Raw genomic sequence first — 21,126 nt, forward strand, 5'->3', positions numbered from 1 at the left:
GCTGCCCCTCCCGATGATTTGAATACAGGCCTCCTCAGACCACCCCGGGCACCACTGCTCTAGAGGAGAGCCACAACTCCACCAACTGTGACAGTGACGCCGAACAGGACCAAATATTCCACAGACTGGATGCTACAAAACAATCTTCCCCAGCCCCTTCTCCCATTTGTTTAATTTCCTCAACATGGACAAATGACTCAGACGACTTCATCCATCAGGAGGAATAACCTTAAGTTTATCCTCATCTCAACCAACAAGTCAAGCTAGTTTAATCCAAATGCTGACAGCCCTCTTCCAGGCCCTCTGAGCACTATTCACTCACTGCCTTGTGCTGTGCTTGTGTGTCTACAAGGCCTAGCACCCCAATCAGACCATGGACACTCCGTTGTTTTTTGTTTTTTTTTTTTTTTGGGCAGCGCCGCGTGACATGCGGGATCTTAATTCTGCGACCAGGGATCAAACCCGCTCCCCCTGCAGTGGGAACACGGAGTCTTAACCACTGGACCTCCAGGGAAGTCCCAGACCATGGACTCCTTGAGGGCATAATTCTTTCAATGGTTAGGCTGAAAACGGAGTGGGTCTTTACTTCTAGATCAAATCCTGAAGGCTCTCTCTCTGACAGGGAGGCTGGTGAGGCTGGTCCATTTGTTGGCAGTCTGCAGTTTGTCCATCCCTTACCTCTGACATTTCCCAACACACTGTCCGGCATACCTATGGCACTCAGTAAATACATGCTGAATAAAAGAAGGCAGGAGAAACAAATGACTCCAGCTGGGTATCAGTCAGTCATTCAGCCCCCTTCCAGATACAGTGCTGTTGTTAAGGGGTAGGAAAGTGGGGGGAACAGGCAGGGGGCGGGGTATGATACAGACCTAGGGTCATTTTGTTTCCACCTTTCCTGACTCTCTTCAGGAAATAAGTTCATTTTTCCTGAAACTCTGGCTAAGCAGAATCCAGAGAAAGAAGCAGAAAATGCCAAGGACAATAACAGAATCTTACCTGGCCTAAAATGGATGAAATGAGAGAGGTTTTTCCACTTCCCACGCTGCCACAGATTCCAACCAGTTTACCCTGGACAAAGCACACGAGAGAGGAAGGTCGTTAAAGCACTACTGACCATTCATCTCTAGGACTTCGGATTTCTTCGAAGAAAAAAATGTTAACGACAGTCCATCACTATGGGAATGTCATCCTGAGGACCCAGCAAGTCACTTACCTCTTTTCTCCCTCATCAGCCACCCACGTCATAGGGTTTCTGTGGGGATGCACTGAGGTAACAGATGTGTAAGCCTTTTGGAAAAATTAAATATGCCACAGACATTAAGGTATCCCACATCACTTTTAGAAAGGCCTACCCCCTTTCCTACTTTGTTGGTAACCCATGCTTTTTGATAACTTGTTTATTTTTATTGTTGTTTTTGGAAGAGAGGACAGGACTCTTGAAAATTACTTTGTTTTCATTTTATTTGATATGATTTTTTTCTCCAGGGCCTATAAATCATTTTCATAAAAATTATGTGCACTGTTGTTTCCATTTTTCTACAAAACACCTCCAAGAATCTGAGGGCATATTTTTACCATCAATCCCACGTGAAAGTGGAAAACCAAGCCTTTGATTAACTGAATATCCTCAGGCAAAATGATGAGTTCTCCATGGGCAGTGTTAAACGTTTTCAAGAACACACAGATGATTTTAACACTTGTTCAGCAACACTCTGTTGCCTCAAGACTGGCAGCGAGGAGAGGGATGGAGAGTGGTGGTGTGGAAAGAGCATGGATTCTGGAGGCAGACGGGTCTTGATTTGAATCCCAGCTCCACCAGCACTTGCCAACTGTGTGGACTTGGTCTAATTACTTAAACGAATACTGTCTCTCTAACTGAGCTTTGAGCAACTTGGAAGGAGCCATCCTTGCAGGACCAAACACAGTGTCTGGTACTTAATAAAAGTATACTGGACAAAGTTTTTGACATGGTTCAGGAGGTTGAGAGATTACAGCTCGGTCATGATGAGGAGACCAAGTCACAGGCTCAGATTCTGCTCAGGTCGGTCAGGTTAACACAGAGAAAATGCTGTTCCGATGACTAAATGGTGACTAAAGATGTCAACAATGAAGTAAGTGCCTGGGGCACAGAAGACATCAGGCAAATATTAACTTCCCACCTCTTCCCTAAAGAGGGGGGCTGGGGGAATTGTGGTATCTCTTCAAATAGCTAAAGGTCTGTCATGTGAACGTGGGCTGGAAAGGGCAGAAGCAGGATCAATAGATAGAAAGGAGAAGAGTAAATTTCAGCTGATTACAAGGAATAATCCTCTAATAGAGCTGATCAGCAATGTGATATAGTTGCCTCAATCAAGATAATCGTTATTAAATAAGGAGCCTGCTGTTAAACGTTAACTGAAGTCTGGACTTGCCTGGTGGCGCAGTGGTTAAGAATCTGCCTGCCAATGCAGGGGACACGGGTTCGAGCCCTGGTCCGGGAAGATCCCACATGCTGCGGAGCAACTAAGCCTGTGCGCCACAACTACTGAGCCTGAGCTCTAGAGGCCGTGAGCCACAACTACTGAGCCCGTGTGCCACAACTACTGAAGCCCGTGCGCCTAGAGCCCATGCTCCGCAACAAGAGAAGCCACCATAATGAGAAGCCCATGCACCGCAACGAAGAGTAGCCCCCGCTCGCCACAACTAGAGAAAGCTCACATGTAGCAACGAAGACCCAACGCAGCCAAAAATTTAAAAATTAATTAATTTAAAAAAAAGTTAATTGGAGTTAAAAAAACTGACTTGTGTGCCCTCCAATGATGAACCATGCTAGTTGTTTCAGGTGGTCTCATAGAGGACCATCTCCCCCCGCTCTTGTCTATAGCTTCCAAGAGCTGGGAGCTTTTTGTTTTCCCTTTAGTCCAGCTCTGGATCTGTGTAACAGGCCTCACACCGCATTAGAACCCCCTAAGCCCACTTCCAATTAAGTAGATGAACATTCCTTACCATCTCCGTTACCACCACCCTTGGTCCAGAAAACTCTTATGTTTTTCCTTGGTTCTCCTCACTTCCCTCCTTGTTTCCCTACATACTCTTCCGAATCCAGAAGCTAGAATGATTCTATTCATACGTAAGTCAGATCACATCACTCTTCTCCAAACCCTCTAACGGCTTCTCTTTCCATTCAGAGTAAAGCGGAAATCATTCCAGGAGGCTCTGGAGCCCCAAGCCTCTCTGCCCTCAGCACCCTCCCCTCTCTCCCATGCTCACTCTGCTCTTGTGACAGGCACACTGCATGCTCGGGGCCTTCGTGCTTCTGTTCCCTTTGCCTGAATGCTCTTCTTCCTCCACGTATCCATGTGGCTCGCTCCTTCAAGCCTTTGCTCAAATACAGGCATACCTTGGACATATTGTGGGTCTGCTTCCAGACCACCGCAATAAAGCAAATATCGCAATGAAGCGAGTCACACGAATGTTTTGGTTTCCCAGTGCATGTATAAGTTATGTTTACACTATACTTTAGTCTACTAAATGTGCAATTACATTATGTCTAAGAAAAACAATGTAAATACCAATTTAAAAACATTTTATTACTGAAAAATGCTAACCATCATCTGAGTCTTCAATGAGTCGTAATCTTTTTGCTGGTGGAGGGTGTGAAATATTTCGAGAATTACCAACACGAGACAGAGACATGAAGTAAGCAAATGCTGACGGAAAAATGCCTACAGGCTTGCTTGATGCAGGGGTGCCAGAAGCCTTCAATTTGTAAAAAATGCATTATGCCTGTTATTCCTTTTTTTCTTTTTTTGGCTGGGCCGCATGGCATGTAGGATCTTAGTTTAAGTGAGGCCTTCCCTTAAGAGGCCTATTTAAATTGACCACACCTGCTCCCCGCCCAGCAAGCACTCTATCCCCTTTCTTCATAGCCCTTTTACTTGTTTACCATCTATCTTTGCTCAGAAGAAGGTAAACTCCAAGAGGGCAGGGATTTTGGCCTATTTGGTTTTTCGCTGCTCTATCCACAACTCTATAACAGTGCCTGGCAGGGAGCTGGCACTCAAAAATGGAATGAGTAGATATATATACACCTGGGACCCTCTGGATGCTGCAGCCCTCAACATGGCGCTGGCTCCCAGTCATATTCTGTATTTTAAAAGCCTTGAACCTGAAGTGTCTATGGCAGCCACTCTCTATAGGAGGACCTGTGGGAGACTCTAGTCCTGTGTTACCTGGGCCGTGACATCATATACCATAACGATCCTTTACTTACATTAAAAAATAAAGTTACAATAGAATTGCTGAGGACAGCATCACTGAGAGTACCTATGATATGTCAGGTTCTGTGCTATGCACAGCTCAGTGCTAATAAGAAGCTCACACAGAGTTACAATAACTAGAAATAATTATTACAGCTCACATACAACTAAATCAAATCTATTCAGGGCAACATTGTGGAAAACCCGGTCGAATGCTTCATCTCCTCGCTTATAAAATGAGTTATCTCATGAGAGCAGTTGTTATTCATTTCTATTGTTAAGTGCCTAAATATCCCTTCTAGAGGTGGAACTGGCCAGATTTGCTCTTTAGTTCAAAACCACTCCCAGAGAGAAAGCCCTTTGCTAAAAGGACCGGCAGCTGCCTACCCCTGCCAGAACAGACACCTGGTAGATGGTTTACCTCTTCAATTTCCAAGTCGATGTTGTACAGCGTCCTCTGCAGGCGGAGGTTCCCCAGGTGGGTGTGCTTGCCCTCTTCCTCCTCAGGACTGGGCCGCTCGTCACTATCCAGGAGGAGGTGGCCCTTCTGCTCTGCCAGCACCGCCTGATGCTCAGTGCGCTGCAGCTGCCTCACCTTCTCTTTCTTGCCCCTGGCAGCCCTCTTGTCTTTTTTCGTTTTGGGGGTCAGCTTGGGTGAGTTCTGGAGACTGGAGTGGGAGGGGTCCCATGCCAAGGTGGCATTTTTCATCTCTATCGTGATGTGAGGGCTGGCTGGTTTTTTCTTTATCATGTGAACCTCTTCCATTAGAAACAAACTCTGATAGGAGTTGTGAGAGAGGTGCAAAGATGAGACACTGGATCAAGACCAGGGAGACAAGCCTAGGGCGTACACTCACGAAGCAAAACACATCAGGCTATACAGTGGAAGGAAGCTGAAGGGCAAAAGGTAGCTCATTAGTGTAGCTCAGCCTCAGGCCCACGGAGAGGTCACGGGAGTGTGGGGACACCCTCGGGATGGACAGGGGCCTACTTAACTGGCCCAACACTCTACGCTACCAGTTACACGCTAAACTACTCTTTCCTTTTCCACCAGTCTAATGTGGACCAAGGGCTATTTAACTGACTGGTCTGCAGCCCCTGTTCTCACTCATGAGTTGCTGAGTAGCAGGTAGTAAAATGCAAGCAGGAAAACCAAAGGGCGGGCACGCTGCTCTCCTGCCCAGACCCTCGTCACTCTTTTTCCCTTCCAGACCACTCCTGCAGAACCCCCAAGCCTAGGCACTTCCCTCATGCACATGTCAGGGGGAGAGGCAGAGCTGAGATTGTGACCAGGCCTAGCTCGCTCTGGTTAGAAAGGAGTACCTAAGGTTTTATTGACGGCGAAGTACATCTTCTCGCCAACAAGTTCTCATGTCTTCCAAGTCCTGCCTCGGAACTTGTGAGAATTCAAACATAGGGCTTGCGTGGAAGGGAAGGGTATCTCCCTCGGAAACATCCTTGGGAAGAAAGAAAGACTCTTCCCTCCCACTCATTCCCCAAGTCCCACTGAGTTATATCAGGGAAGAAAAATGGAATGCTTGAAAAGCTAAGTGTCTCTGAAATTTGATCTGAAACACTGACCATAATAAACCTCTGCCCAGGACCAACATGTGCCCATGACTTTGAACCCACTTTGACACCTCCCTTAACCCAGTGATCTTCCCTATAGGGTGCTATCCGGTTGGATTCCCAGTATGATTAAAATTTTTTTTAAACATTAGAAAGTCTTTAGAGAAAAGATGACTCTTAATGGCAGGACTCTTTGCTTAGTTACCGAGAACCCCTAACTATTTTGAAGTTTGCAGGTGCTATTAAATGTACCATATAATCCCCTTGCCTCAGAGCAAGCTCTTTCTCCTAAATCCTGAACTCCTAAGCTTGATCTTTGCATCCCTAAATTGCCACGTCTCCTATCCATTCCCAATCCCTGATCTTCCCAGAAATGTCATGTTTCTAAATCTCCTAGATAATCTTCACTCTTGGTCAACCTTTAAAAAAAGTAGTTTTTTTTTTAAAGTTCAGTTTTCTGAAAAGAGCCATTGGTTTCATTTGTTCAGAGCCTTCCTGAGAGACTGGGCTGAGAATAACATGCCAAATATTCTGCCCACCTTCACAGAGTGAAACCATATGCTGACAGAATTCCTATCATTTCTCTCTCCTAAAGAGTTACTAAATGGGTCTTGTAGGCCTCATGCACTATAAAAACTAGGCTAGTGCCTCTGGCTTGCACAGCTCGTCCACACCTTCCCTTCCCACAGGCTCCCTGCAGCCCCGCACCCCTCCCAGGAGGATTTCAGCTTCAGGTCGCTCTGCCTGGACATGCTGAGGCACACAAGCACCCCACACACCTAAATTTATATCTACTTGGATTTGCACCTGCCAGGACAACAGAATCTTAGAGATACATAAACCATAAAACTCAACTTTACATCAAAACACTACTCTCACTCACTGAAGCAATCAAATCAGAATGTATCTTTTGAGCAGAAGAGGGGACTACTCATAGGGTTGCCGGATAAAATACAGGATGCCTAGTTAAATTTTGATTCCAGATAAACAATGAATAGTCTTTTAGTATAAGTACGTCTCATGCAGTTATTAACTGGGGGGGCCTGTGTTTTTATTTGCTAAACCTGGCAACACTATACTGGTGACTGTCTTATCAGAAAAGTTATAAGGTGGCTTCTCACTGCCTTTCTAAAGTTATCATTCTCCCAGAAGTGGAGGCGGGGGGAAGGAGGAGACTGCCAAGCAGAATTAGCTAGAATGCGACTCATTCTCATGAGGCATACAACAGAGCTGGGGGTGATTTTGCTTCTATTATTAACTCTGAAGCTTCCTGGATAGAGGAAGGATCTATAGCATGAAAAGCCACCTGCTAAAACAGGTTCTCACTAGTAAGTGAAAAGAAGAGAGCTCTCGAGAAATAAGGGGGGTGGGGGGTGGGTGAACAAATCTATACTATAAATTCCTATTCCTTCGTCCAAAATACCACCAAAGCCATTCACTAAAAAGGACAGAGAAACAAATAGGGGGACAAATTTATGCTCAAAATATCTGCCTTAGGGATGGACATTCTGCTTATCACAGATAATTTCAACTGATCTATCTTCAAGTTCACAGACTTTCCTTTGTCACCTGTATTCTGCTACTAAGTACATCCAATATATTTTCAATTTTTGATTAATATATTTTCTTAGCTTAAAATTTTTTTATTTGGTTATTTTCTATATCTTCTATTTCTCTGCTGAGACTTTCTATCTTTTCATTTCTAAGGTCTTTTTCTGATAATTCCAACATTTGGGTCATCTCAGTATCTAGAATTTCTCTGTATGCAGAGTAATTTTGGATTGTATCTTGGGCATTTTGAATATTATATTATGAGACTCTAGGTCTTGGTTAAATCCTATATAAAATGTTGCGTTTTTGTTTTAGGAAGAAATTGATCCATTTAGGATGAGTTCTGGTCTGCTTCCTGTGGGCTGTTAAAAACAAGACCACAGGCCCCAAATGGAGTCACTTATGCTAAGCCCCACGTCACCAAACTGAGACCTAACTATAGTTTCTGCTCTCCCAAAAATGGAATATTAAACAAGTCAATCAGGAATCACCTGATCAGCACTAGTTAGGTAACCTGCCTGATAGACCCCTGCCATCCCCTAAAGGAAAGTAACCTTGTAATAACCAATGCGATTTTCTGCCTAGAATAACTTCCTTGTTCCTGCTCCCTTCTACCTATAAAAGTCTTGCATTTTGTACAGCTCCTTGGAGCTCCTTCTAGTTGCTAGATTGGATGTTGCCCAATTCATGAATCGCTGAATAAAGCCAATAAGGTTTTTTTAATTTACAAAAAAAATCTGCCTTCTTCAAAACTAGATATTGTGGGTTCTGCAAAATAAGGCTCTGATTACAATTAGACCATTTCTTTTCACGTGGCTCTGGATCTTGGCCTTCTAGCAGCCAGGCTGGGGAGAGGGAAGGCTTGGGGCTAGCGTCGAGGGGCACATTCTTGAGGACTAGCTTTCTTGACCAAACAAAATTCACCTGGTTAACTGTAAACAAGTAAAATATAAATAAATCTTGGGAAGCTATTCTCCATTCTTCTTAAGGGGAAAACCCAATTTGTTTTCTCCTGAACACCTAAGGTGATGGTATCAATCCCTCAAACACCTGAGCTTCAAGCCTTCCAGGTACTGACCTTGCTTTTGTACTGCTTTCAGCAGCCAAGAAGTATTAGCAGGAGCTACTCTCTGCAGTGGCTTTGTCAAGAGAGTCCAGCCACACAGGTGCTGGACTTTTTTTTTTTTTTTTTAAGTATTAACCACTTTCAAATATCTATCTCCCTCCACCCTCCCAAATATATCTACCTCTTGTATCATGTATTTGTATTATTCTGAAGGCACAAAAAACACAGTCAAGGCACAATCAACTAACCATCTGCAAGGAAAAAAAACCCCTGATACGTACTTAACTGCAGTTCTCAGTATGATCTAGTCTTATGACTATTCCCATGTCACTGCATTACCTGTATCATGAGTGGCAACCACAGGGCAGGGAAAAGCATCAAAAAGAGCTTATTCCCGACAGTATTTTGGTAGAGGTAGATGTAGATGTAGATCAAGGTGAGCAAAAGCTGACAGCCTCCTGATAATTCTATGCCTAGGTTTGAATCACTTAAAGACCCAGTAAATTATAACATATATCCATGTTAGGTCCAGGCTGAAGGGACTAGCTCTGAAGGGGAACACTGAAATTTTGGGAGCCCAGAACTAGGCTGTCTACAAAAGGTAAAAATTCATATTTCTTTGAAAAGGTCCCCTGAGTCTCCTCCACTGCCCCCTTTCTTACCAACTTGCCGAAAGGCTGAAGGTGAAAAAGCCAAGTGCAGTCAGCCCATGTGGCCCATTGGAATAAAGGCAGCAATTAGTTTTGCCACAGCTCCTGACACGGAGGAGGGAAGGGAACCACTTACCTTAAATCTGTCGACAGCAACGGATGCTTCTGAGAGGGACTTTACTGAGAATGGTGTAACTTTCAAAGCAAAAGTCATGGAATTGAAGACAGTCACCACTGTGAAAGCCTGAAAATAGGAAAAGAGAAGAAACTGAGCCTGATGAGGCTATGCGACTAAAGTAACACGACGTCATCAATTTCCTTTCAGGTTTAAGGAGGGCTGTAACTTGACTGTCAAATGTTGGTATGAGTCAGATATATTTCAGATATATATTTTTTAAGGTAGAGTTTTTATGAGACCTCTAATTAAAATTCTCAGTGAATCTGAATCAAACAATGACCTGTATTTTCAGAATTAAACCCACAGTTGTAAAACAACCCGTACACTTGTTTGTGCACTGGGGCTAAATCCCCACTCTTCTACTTCTCAGATTAACCGCATGAATGAAAAAAATCCAAATCTAGTAACAAGAGGACCAGAGCATCTCTATATGTGGTATTTCTAAAACGTCCCCAAGCCCTGAGGGCTCACTGACCTGTGCTGCCGTCAGATCAAAGCCAAGGGTCATGTGAACAGAGAAGGTCACAACACTGGCGATCACCATCACAATGGGAGCCACACCGACGGTGATGCTCTGAAAGTACCCGGCTTTTTCCAACATCCGACGTTCCTCCTCTCGGATTTCTAAGAATAAAAAGCAAGCCAGTTTCTAAAAAGCAAGTCGAAAGAAACCATGGGATATTGCTCCTCTGTCACCAAACAAGACTTGGTAGGTCTTCAGCCACCATTGGTTTTAAAACGACCCTGTAACATCTATGATGCAAAAAACTAGGTCAATATGGCCATCAATTACAATCACAAAAGCTGGCACACAAGCTTGAGGTTTGAAATGGATCAAGTCACAGGAATGAATCTAACAGAAAACAGTCACTACTTCTCAGTACAATGATCATCTTCTGGCTTAGTCTAATTCTTTTTGCAAATTTCTTATGTTTAGAAGGAATGAACAAATTAATCATATCTGCTAGTGGCAGTTTTGTTTGCTTACCTGGTTGTTTATTTCTAGGTTAGGTACTTATAAGAAAGACTATAGGGCTTCCCTGGTGGCGCAGTGGTTGAGAATCTGCCTGCCAATGCAGGGGACGCGGGTTCGAGCCCTGGTCTGGGAGGATCCCACATGCCGCGGAGCAACTAGGCCTGTGAGCCACAACCACTGAGCCTGCGCGTCTGGAGCCTGTGCTCCGCAACAAGAGAGGCCGCGATAGTGAAAGGCCCGCACACCGCGATGAAGAGTGGCCCCCGCTTGCCACAACTAGAGAAAGCCCTCGCACAGAAACGAAGACCCAACACAGCCAAAAATAAATAAATAAATAAATAAATAAATAAATAAATAAATAAAAATTTTTAAAAAAGACTATACAACGATAATGGAGAATTAAAAAGGAACTAAGATTTACTAGGGTGCCTACTGTATGTTGGTGCTAGAATAGAGGCTTTCACACAAAAAGCAGTAAGGGTGATTGGAAGAAGATGAGTGAAATACAATTTTTGTAAGCAGAATGATTTTTCTTAAATATTTATAAAACTGACAACCTTATTAACAGAGCAACCATGGAGTACAAAAGACCAGGGAGTAAGAAGTATGACAATAAAGCGGTGAGGTATTTTCAAAAAATTTTCAAACATAAAAGCAATTTTTCTGGGAGACTATGAACTGACCTTTAAAGGAATTACCACTGTCCCAAACACTGGGAAATATATTGAGAGCCAGCTCTCAAGTCATACTTTTAAAAAATTCAACTCATTGCTTTAACATGTATCACATAACTTGCCCAAGTGTATAATCTCTTTTCAAGCTAAAACACACAGGTAAATATACCAAAGTCAGGGGCTGAAGGATGACTGGAGTCTCAGAAAGAAGATTATAAAACTGAGAAAATTAGAATCTGAGAGCCGGAAGGGACCATCATTGGTGACCCTGCCAACAGGCTTGGCAGATGTCCTATTAGCACCCAATTGTTCCATTCTATTGGCAACAAACTCACTACTTGAAGAAAGAGCCTAATCCACTGCTGGATGTTTCTGACCACTCATAATTAAAGTTTATGAAGTGGACACCATATTCCTAAAGGTCTGTTTAGTCAACAAACCAAGCAGTGAAAATAAAACAGCTTCCTTGATCTGAACACTGTATTTCTGTTCAACCCAAAACTGCACCAACTTTTAAACTTTTTTTTACTTTTTTATTTTTTGGCCACGCCACGCAGCATGTGGGATCTTAGTTCCCCGACCAGGAACGGAACCCACGCCCCCTGCGGTGGAAGCGTGACGTCTTAACCACTAGACCGCAGGGAAGTCCCCTGAACCAATTTTTTAACTGGATCATATTCAGGTTAGCTCACTGTGAGATTATGGTCAATGAACAGTCATATCTTTTATATTTAAATTAAATTTAAATGTAACTATGTCTTCTCATTTGAACTCTAAAGTGCCTTTAAATATTTATTTATTTATTTATTTATTTATTTATGGCTGTGCTGGGTCTTCGTTGCTGCGCGGCTTTCTCTAGTTGCAGCGAGCAGGGGCTGCTCTTCGTTGTGGTGCGTGGGCTTCTCATTGCATTGGCTTCTCTTGTTGCAGAGCACGGGTTCTAGCTGCGTGGGCTTCAGTAGTTGTGGCACACAGGCTCAGTAGTTGTGGCTCGTGGGCTCTAGAACGCAGGCTCAGTAGTTGTGGCGCACGGGCTTAGTTGCTCCACAGCATGTGGGATCTCCCTGGACCAGGGCTCGAACCTGTGTCCCCTGCATTGGCAGGCGGATTCTTAACCACTGTGCCACCAGGGAAGTCCCCTAAAGTGCCTTTAAATATATTTTTCTTAAAGTCACCTTTTTTAGGGCCCAAGATTTCAACTTTTGTTGAGATCTTTTGGAATGCCCAGCTAATGTGCTAATTATTCCTCCAAACTTTGTGGCATTTACATACGACATGTTTATGTCTGCACTGAATTTACGGATCAGGATCAGGGCAGGCACTGAGAACCTTGTGACTCAACATAAATCAATTATTTGAAAAGAAACCAAATTAAAACACCCCTGTGAGTTAGTGGCAGAGCGAGGCCCAGAGTCCAGCTGTCCTGACCTCCAGCCTAGCCTTTCTCCCAGCACTACCCCCAGGGTCTCACACCCACCTACCCGTAGTGCGCATGCACCCACAGAGTGGTGGGGGCAGAAGTGGAGCTCTCAGTGGCCACTTGATACTGTTTTCCATGATGTCTTCACGGCCAGACCAGAAAATTATGGGCTGGATGAGAGTATAGATAGGGGGCTTTGAAACTGAATAAATTACTCATAACCAGCTGAGTTATCTTAGAAAAAATCGCAATTTTCTCAGGTCTCAATTTCCTCATTTGTGAGATGAGGTTATGGGTGCCAGTCTCTAAGATCCCTATCAACGTAAAGCTCATAGGCTATTATAAGAACATAAGGTATTATGATCCTATGACATTAGGATTCCCAGTAGCTAATGTGCTCAGGAAGCACAGAAGCCAACATCCTTCTACCATATACACATATGAAGTCTTTAAACTCACTTTGTACACTCTGAGAGAATGCTTTGACCCAGGCATACATTTTAATAAATTTAATGTAGGTGAGGACTTCATTCATCTTCTGGACACGGTCATCTGTGATGGTCACACATTTTCTCCTGAAATATGCAGTGATCCGTGATACAAACATCTGAAAGGAAAAGCGATGTCACGCCAAATCACAGCTTATTCAGAGTTAGAACTGTCTAGTCTTTCTGGGAAATAAATCCACTTAAGATTATTATAAATAAAGTGAGCATCCCGTAGTTGTACTGCTTTTTAATAAAAGTGGTCTATTAAATGATAATCAAATAGTATTTGACTCTTATCGTTTGGAAGAAAGTTAAGACAAGTAAACATCTGTCCTCAGAGTAATCACAGATACCTATGCTACCAGAGGGAAGCGGGAGAGCCATATCAGTTAGTATCACCTTGAGGTGCCGTGACTCAACCTCTCCTGTGTTACCTGGGGGAACCAGGGTTCACCTCCTGACCTCCTTCACTCACACTCCCTCTTTTTAAATCTCACTTAGGAGCTACTGCCTTTATTCAAGTGACATCTGACGTCCTCTGAAGTCAAAATGCTGCCTGTATGGACTGAACACTGTCTAGCTCTTTTTAGACATTTCCAAACCAGGTACCTGCTTTAAGGAAATTTCCAGTCAAAGATGTGATACCTCGGTGGTGCCTACTATATATAGCCCAATGGAAGTAACTCATCTGAGGAGAAGCTGCCAAAATACGGTAAGGAGGCTTACTCACCATTGCAGGATAAAAGAGGATAAAAACAGCTGATCCCAGGAAGCCTGTTGGTCCCAGAATAATTACATTATAAATCATGCCCAAGATGGCAATAACAGGTCCTCCAGCCAACAAGCTGCCAACGGCAGCTGCCTCGAACATCCTCTGTCCATCGTTGGAGCACAGGTTGATGAGCTACGAGACACAAAGAGCAGTGAGTGGACACTGTGAGGCCGCAGACACTGCCTGAGGAAGAGGAAGGACAGAACGGGGACCCAAGGGAAGGAAAGAGCTCAGGTTGGGAGCTTTCTCTCTGCCCTGAAGCAGACACCCCTCGCTCACCTCACCCACGGACTTCTCCTTAATGTTCTTCAGCTTAAGGATCTTCTTAAACGCCATGGTCAGGATGGCCCCCCGCAAGCGGACCCCAGTTCGGTAATTCAATGCCCACGTCAGTGCAAGTGACCAAGAGCGCACGATTTCTGTCAGGAGGAGGCCCAGGACTAACAGCAAGCTGTACTGGAGGTCAGACTCTGTGTCCTGGGTGTACTCCAGGAGGTGTTTCACCATGAAGGCCTACAGGGAGAAACACACACCGCAGTCAGCTTCTCCACGGCACTCACACGCCACGCCACAGCTTTATGTTAGGTTAGAAAGAGGAGGCAGCTCCACTGTACAGTGACAGGTGCCTAAGCAGAGAAAGACCTTCTCGGAGGACCAGCTATTGCTGACGGTCCACCTGCAGCTATTTACGCCGAGCAATTTGCAGGAGGTAGGTCTAATTTGAAACTTTCTTCCTTCAGGACACCACCAAAACCCATACTCTTTCTAATGTAACATAAACCTGTCCATGAGCTGAAATTCATTCTCAACACACGGTCATTAAAAAGTATATATTTGACCTTATTCCAGTATCTCCACACAATGATACATTTCTTTACATGAAATTAAGACCCTTTTTTTTTTTTTTTTTTGGATCGTTTCAAACGTGCTTATTTGATAAAAAGGAACAGTGTACCTACAGTTGGACTGGGGAAGAGTGAGAAGTGCATTTGCAAAACATTCCTGAAAATAAACATCAGCAGTTTAATAGTACAGAAGAGAGCAAACAAAGCAAGACTATTCCAAATCCAGAGACCCTCCCAAGGGCCCTCCCACACTCCCCGCTCCCTCCCAAAAACAAAAACATGTTACCTCAGGTAGCACATGTCTAACACCACCTGCAGGGAGGGAAGGCAGCAGCCCCCAAGAACCACCGAGTGCCACCTCCAGCTCTGAGGTCCTGCAACGCCGGAGCACACACTCACACGAGGCACATTCAGCAACAGGATTAAATACCAGGAAGTGGGAGGTAATGTACTTTTATTGAAAATGAAAAAAATAAAAAGTACCATCTTCAAAGAGCATCTCACAGACACTGTACAACAGGAGGAGCATTGCGGTAACATACATGGGAACATACAGAGTCGAGTTATACAGGGCTAGCCAGCCAACAGGTCTGGCCTCGACTGTTGTTTTAACTACACACAGTGGAAATTACAGCATAGAACCAATATCTGTTTCCAGAGTCCGGAGTAGCGCATCAAGCTGACAGCACTTAATCGGTTAGGGCTCCTGAAGTTGCAGTTAGTCTGCAATAGAGGAGATTCTCCAGGAATAAAGACCTTGCTGCTAAGGAAAGAGAATTAAAAAAACAAAAAAACAAAACTGGAAACTCCCCAAAGAGTTGACTCTGCTTAAAATCACTGGTGCTATTGGTTCACTAGGCTGTGAGGAGTGACCTCTGCTCCGGAGGGAATACAAAAATCTAGGCCTCAAGGAAAAACGGGTGGCATCCTTCAGAGTCTTTTCGAGTCCTTGCAGCTAAAGTTGATCTTGCCAAAAATGAAACAAAACAAACCACAACAAAAGAAAGCCAAATCAATCCCCCTCCCCGAAGGAAGAAAATAAAATTAAGGAGAAACCCATTCACCCATCTACACCGATCCTTATAGCAAAGGGTACTTGTAGCTGGAAACCAGCGCTTGAATGACAGACAAAAATGGAGGCCAGAAGCAATTGTCCTGAAGCAGCTAACGCTGAATTCCAGAACCCAGACTCTCTCTGGGTAAATCGGTATTTCTTGTTTTTCCTGAGAGGAAATTAATATCAGATGTCAACTAGATCCTAAGAGATTCCCACCAATCAGATTTATGTCAAGTCTCAGTAAATAACCTGATCAAATAAATAGGAGATTTCAGATTCCAAGAACTATTGCATACCATCTCTCCCCTCCCTCGGATTTTTAGGTTTTATATCCATTGCTTGGGTCACCACTGCATACAGCTGGGTTGTTGGTTTACTAGCAAGAAGATTGGCTTCTTTTCCAGTATGCAATCCAAAATGTGGAACTGAGTCACTGAGTGGCAGGGTCAAAACCCCATTTTCCTCACGTGAAGCAACTCAGTAAGATGGCGGTGCAGTAAAGCATTTTCTCACACACCTCGGCACTGACGGAGCAGTCTCCAAAGGAAGGCGTGAAAGGACAGCAGGTTGTAGTTTGGGGTTCCTTCCTTCCCATACCTTTATTGTGCCATTTTTCAGCACCAGGTAATAGCATTAGTACCTCCCAGAGAGGAGGAGCAGGGGGAAGGTAAAAGACAAAATGAATGCTTACACTATGCAAAACTTTCAAAGGGGAGGGAAAAGAGGAAACAGCAGATTAAAGAATTTCCAACACATAGGGGGTTTTTAAAAAACAATTACATTTCAAACCATTTTGTATGGAACAAAGAAAAAAAAAGGTTTTCATGAAAAATCTAACCAAAATTTCGTTTTAAAAGGTTACAAATTAATCATTTAAATTTAAACAAACTGGGAGATAACTCGAGATTGTCAGCATAGTTGTCTGGCTGTGGAAAGCATTCCCAGTGAATAAACATTACCTTACCTGAACTCTTGGCGAGAGATTCTGCCCAGCTTGACTCTCTCATTCTGACCGCAGAATACAGCCATCCTGAAAATTCTAAAGAACAGCTTCTGTCACTGGTTCCACTACAGAGACACTCCCCCCAAATCCAGATCCTGACAGCATCAAGCAAGCTGCAGCTGGAGAGAGGTTGGAAGGGTGGGAAACTTACCTCTCTAGAGGCTTTTCACTGTCCTTTCCCCAAAAGGCCCGTGAGCAGAGTTAGCATTCACCAAGAGATAGCACTGCAGGAGGGAGCCGTCTCTTGCAGATCTACAGGGCGGATGCTAATTCTTTACACACAGATCATAGGTCAGGCCTGGTCTTTTAAAACTGTTTTAATCCAAGAAGGCCACAAATCATCTCTGCAAGTTTAGCAATTTGGTCACTCATCGTAGGTCAGGACCACACCCTTAGAGATTCTGGCTCTCCATTAACACTATGGTGACCCTTGGACACCGTGCGCACAGGGCACTGGTCCACTGGCATCACTGAAACCTTAGATCACCTTGATCATTAATGTCCAGCCCCAGCTGGCCAGCAGTTAAAAAACAAAACAGAACACAGTCACTTGATCGTGTTTTATTTGCTCTGCATATGGCTACCAAGGTTCAGTGAGACCTGAGGGGAGATTAAAAAAATATATGGTATCTGGGGAGTCAGATCTTACGCAGATTTCTGTAAGAACAGACTAAGCCAGTTTGAGAGCCTTGCCATATTAGAAAACGTGCAAAAATCTAAAATGGATGTTCTTCCAGAGGATTCAAATCCACAGGTGGAAGGTATGCTCATTGCTAATACTAATCTCAAACCCGATCCTTCAAATTTCCAATTAAAAAGAAATTTGTCAGAATTAGAGCTCCAAAACAAGAAGTTTTCATTGCTTACAATTTGAAATCTTTTTTTTATTAATTAGAGACATTGTGGATGGGACCATTGCTTTCTTGATTGTTCTAGGGGAAAATCTCCCGAAATAACACAGGCCTTAAGGTGCTCTTCCTCAAGAGGGTGGAGAAAAGGAAAAGCGTGCTGCTGTTTTCCTATTAAAGGAAGGCTCTCAGCTTTCCCTGGCATCTAGAAGAGTTTACTAGAGATTAGTATTCCAGTACGCTGTGCCTTAAAAGAGAGATAAAGGAATATGCAGATGCTCAAGTGAGTGACTGTAAGGCCCCCAAGCTGAACAAGCATAAGAAACTTTTTTTCCCAAGTGAAAAATTAAAATCCCAACAATCTGTGGAATTTTGGGGGGGAGGTGGGAGGAGCCAATTAAATTCTTGCATTGGCCAAATGGAATCAAGGAAGCCTGTATACCGTGCTACCCAGCTGAAAGAATTCTTCCAAAGATCAGAGCAGCCACCAGCCCTGTAGTGAAACAATGACAGAAGCTCTTCTTGGGGGAAGCTGGTCCTATGAAAACGTTTGCCATTTTGGTCAGTGACATGATATTCAGTTACATGGTCCCTCTTACTTAAAACTTATACAAAAATATGTTAGTTGGTCAATTAATAAGAAACCCAATACCAGAAAAGTAGTGTTCTCTGCTTCAGAAAAGAGATCAAAACTTTTAAAAGGCATCAGACATTAAAAACAAAAACAAACGAACAAACAAACAAAAAAACATAACAGAAAAACTGCAAATTACTTTTACCTAATCACCATGCACCTTAGGCCCATACTTACCAAAACCATGAACCTCCAGCTTACCCACACACGGAAAACGCACAGAATAAGGAGTACTACGGCTCCGATGCCTCAAGGCAAATATGTAGAGAATAGATTTAATCAAAGTCTCAAGTGTAAGGCAGCACAGCAGGTGTAAGAAACAGGCGTCCAGAAAACAGCGTGACCGTCACTCTTCTCCCCTACTCTGCTTCAGCAACGCTAGGAAAACCAGGGCTGCCACCCCAACACCTGCCACACGGTTTACACTGTAAACCAGAACTTGAAATGGACTTCAGGTTAGCCTCTAAGAACCTCAACAGTCGTCCAGCTTCTTGAGGGCTCATGTGCCACAGAACCGTCAAACATGTGACAACTCTGCCCCCAGACCTTCAGTGTGTCACCAGCACCAACGCAACAGCCTACGCCACACAACACTGCTCACGGCACTGTGAGACACCTTTCCCGAACCAGGACTGTCATTTCGTGTCGATACGCGGCAAAGCAGCGCGGCCCTGGGCAGACCTGGAGTCATTCAGCTTCACCCCCACCCCAGGGAAGCAAGCCAGGTCCGCTTCTCCTCCGGCAACGCGGCCCCCTCCTCCTTCCAGTTCTCACAAACCACCATTCACCCCAACATCAACTGCGCCCTTGCAAAAGACCTGGAGGCATCTCTAAGGCTGCTAACTAGCCCAAAGGTGAGGGTGACCCCTGCAACAGAACAAGAAGGTTACAGCTGGCCGTGGCTGGGGCCCTGGAGACTGTCAGGAAGGATGGTTAGGACTTACTGGTCCACTGAAGCCAGCCAGCTGCGTGATCATCAGGCACACGATGGAGAGGATGAGCCTGGTGCGGCAGAAGGTCCACACAACCCTCCGGAGGGAAGCAGCGTCTGGCCCAACTTCATGCAGCTCTTCTTGCCACAGTCTCTCTAGTCTTAACAAGGGCACATGTCCTCCGTCACACATCTCCCCAGGGAATACGCACACCACCCCACCCAGCCTCCCTCCTGCCACCATTCACACCAGTCTCTCCTTTCAAGTTATGTACAGTGTTCACCTTCTGGGGAAGAAAGACCTTTCCTGGGTAACTACATATTTACCCTGTATAGGGAGCCTCTCAGGATTCAGAAAATGATGAGAACGAAAGTCTTTCCTTCCACCCAGAAAAATTATCCCTGAATAGAATCTGCCTGTGGATAAGAACTTCCTTCCTCAAGGGTCCCCAACCCTTTCTGAAGGATCCTGTGGTAAAATGTAGAGTCGTAACTAGATTTTAATCATGACAATCGGCTACCACAAAAATGTATTCTGTCACAAGGCAGCAACATAATCTCCCTGCAGACTCAGGAAGAGAAGCGGGGCTGAGAGAGAGAGAGAAAGCCCGTGGTTAAAACAGGATTAAAGATGATATAGGAGATAAAGCAGAAGAGCAAAGGGAAAGTCACCCCCAGGCTACCCTCCCTCCATAGGATAGCTCAGATCCTAAAAGGACACAGAGCTCTGGACTTTACACTGCCGGACCCACACTCCTAGCTCAGGCCCTACACAACCAGTATGTGGGAGATGAGGGTGGATCAGAGACGCCTACCTTCTACAGTTCACCTCGGAAGACTCGTACTTGGACAAAGACCACACGTCCTCCGTTGAGAGCTCCCCCTTCTTGTGGGCTATGCGAGCCAGAGGAGAAAGCCAAGAAAAAGTCATACAGGAGAAGAGCCCAGCATTGTCCACTGGGTGCTGGTGTCTGAGGAGAGAAAACCCAAAGCACAAAATTGTCAACGCACGTGGAGAGGCTAGCCAACACTTACAATACAATGTTTAGTATACAGAACTCCTGGCTAAACCCAGGTTTTCTCCAAATAGTCTAATCTTAGCCCGAATTTTTTTTGGTGCTTCACAGCCAAGCCACTAACCAGCAGAACCTCTTACTTGGAAGTGGTCCGGATGGGCTTCAGAGCACTTAAGCTATGATGGTACTTTCCCTTGGGATGTTCCTCATCCAGGATTCTGAGCTGAGAATGCATGGAGGCATCCAGGGAAAGGCCCTCAGCTCGGGCTGCTGCTTCCAAGGCATCTTGGCAATCCAACTGTTTCAACAGATAGGGAGGGAAGGCAAAAGCACAATTAATGAACATTAGAAAAACAGAGAGTACCAAATCTGCCTGACATAACAGCTCAAACTGCAAACCAGATTCATCTTACCCAAGAAATCCCAAGGGTCAGGAGGTTAAACACTAACTTGTATGATATGAACTTGCTAAGGAACATTAAACCAGATACTTAAAATGTCTAAACTAATAGACTTCATTTTTTTGAGCACTTTCAGAAAAATTGAGCAGAAAGTACAGAGAGTTCCCATATACCTCCTCACCTCCCCCCGTTTCCTCCATAATTAACATCTTGCATGAGTGTGCTACATTTGTCACAACTGACAGCCCAATACTGATATATTATCACTAACTAAAGTCCACAGTTTACAGCAGGATTCACTCATTGTGTTGTATATCTTAAAATTTATATTTTTATCACCAAAATGTTTTATCTTTCATTTCCCAATATAGACTGAGAGTCAATTACTACACTACTAACTGCAAATTCTATTGCCCATTTTCTATGGTAAAAACTTCACAATCCCCCCCCCCCATTATCAGCCCTGTCATGCAGAAAAAGCCAGGATGCACACATGCCTCCTCTCTCTCTCTTATCAGCAACAGGGAGAGCAGAAGGGGGGCTCTCACCCTGGCTGCCCTGCTAAAGAGCTCCTACCCAGACTTCTGCAGCATGAAGCAGAGAGTCTCATGGGTGGAAATACAAAGTTATACATATTTACTATAAAGTTTATAAGTACCAATTAATCATATTAACAAAAATGCGTATAATTCAAAGTCTGACTGTGGCAGAAGAGGGTGGGCCAAAAATCTGGACACATCTACGCCCGTTTACTCTAAAAGTAACCCAAAGTCACTTAATTTTTTAAAAAAGTTTATTGAAGTATA

The 21,126-nt window shown here is 44.2% G+C and overlaps 1 protein-coding gene across 9 annotated transcripts in view; it reads right to left on the reverse strand.

The window, feature by feature from the left end:
- ABCC5 (ATP binding cassette subfamily C member 5) overlaps positions 1-21,126 on the reverse strand; it is a 194,068-nt gene that overhangs the window by 41,535 nt on the left and 131,407 nt on the right. For 6 of the 9 annotated variants that reach the window (XM_059920627.1, XM_059920623.1, XM_059920622.1 and 3 more), the window contains exons 3-12: positions 20,060-20,217; positions 19,719-19,874; positions 18,917-19,064; positions 13,865-14,098; positions 13,544-13,717; positions 12,785-12,932; positions 9,731-9,879; positions 9,214-9,321; positions 4,663-5,019; positions 1,000-1,071 (exon numbers count right to left, since the gene is read on the reverse strand). In XM_059920627.1, the coding sequence (XP_059776610.1) occupies positions 1,000-1,071; positions 4,663-5,019; positions 9,214-9,321; positions 9,731-9,879; positions 12,785-12,932; positions 13,544-13,717; positions 13,865-14,098; positions 18,917-19,064; positions 19,719-19,874; positions 20,060-20,217 (1,704 nt within the window). Of the gene's footprint in view, positions 1-999; positions 1,072-4,662; positions 5,020-9,213; positions 9,322-9,730; positions 9,880-12,784; positions 12,933-13,543; positions 13,718-13,864; positions 14,099-14,867; positions 16,527-18,916; positions 19,065-19,718; positions 19,875-20,059; positions 20,218-21,126 lie in introns of those variants that run through there. The other 3 variants (XM_059920633.1, XM_059920632.1, XM_059920631.1) reach the window with 3 other exon arrangements.

Source organism: Balaenoptera ricei, chromosome 4, assembly GCF_028023285.1.
Source record: "Balaenoptera ricei isolate mBalRic1 chromosome 4, mBalRic1.hap2, whole genome shotgun sequence".
In the NCBI taxonomy this organism is placed as follows: Eukaryota; Metazoa; Chordata; class Mammalia; order Artiodactyla; family Balaenopteridae; genus Balaenoptera; species Balaenoptera ricei.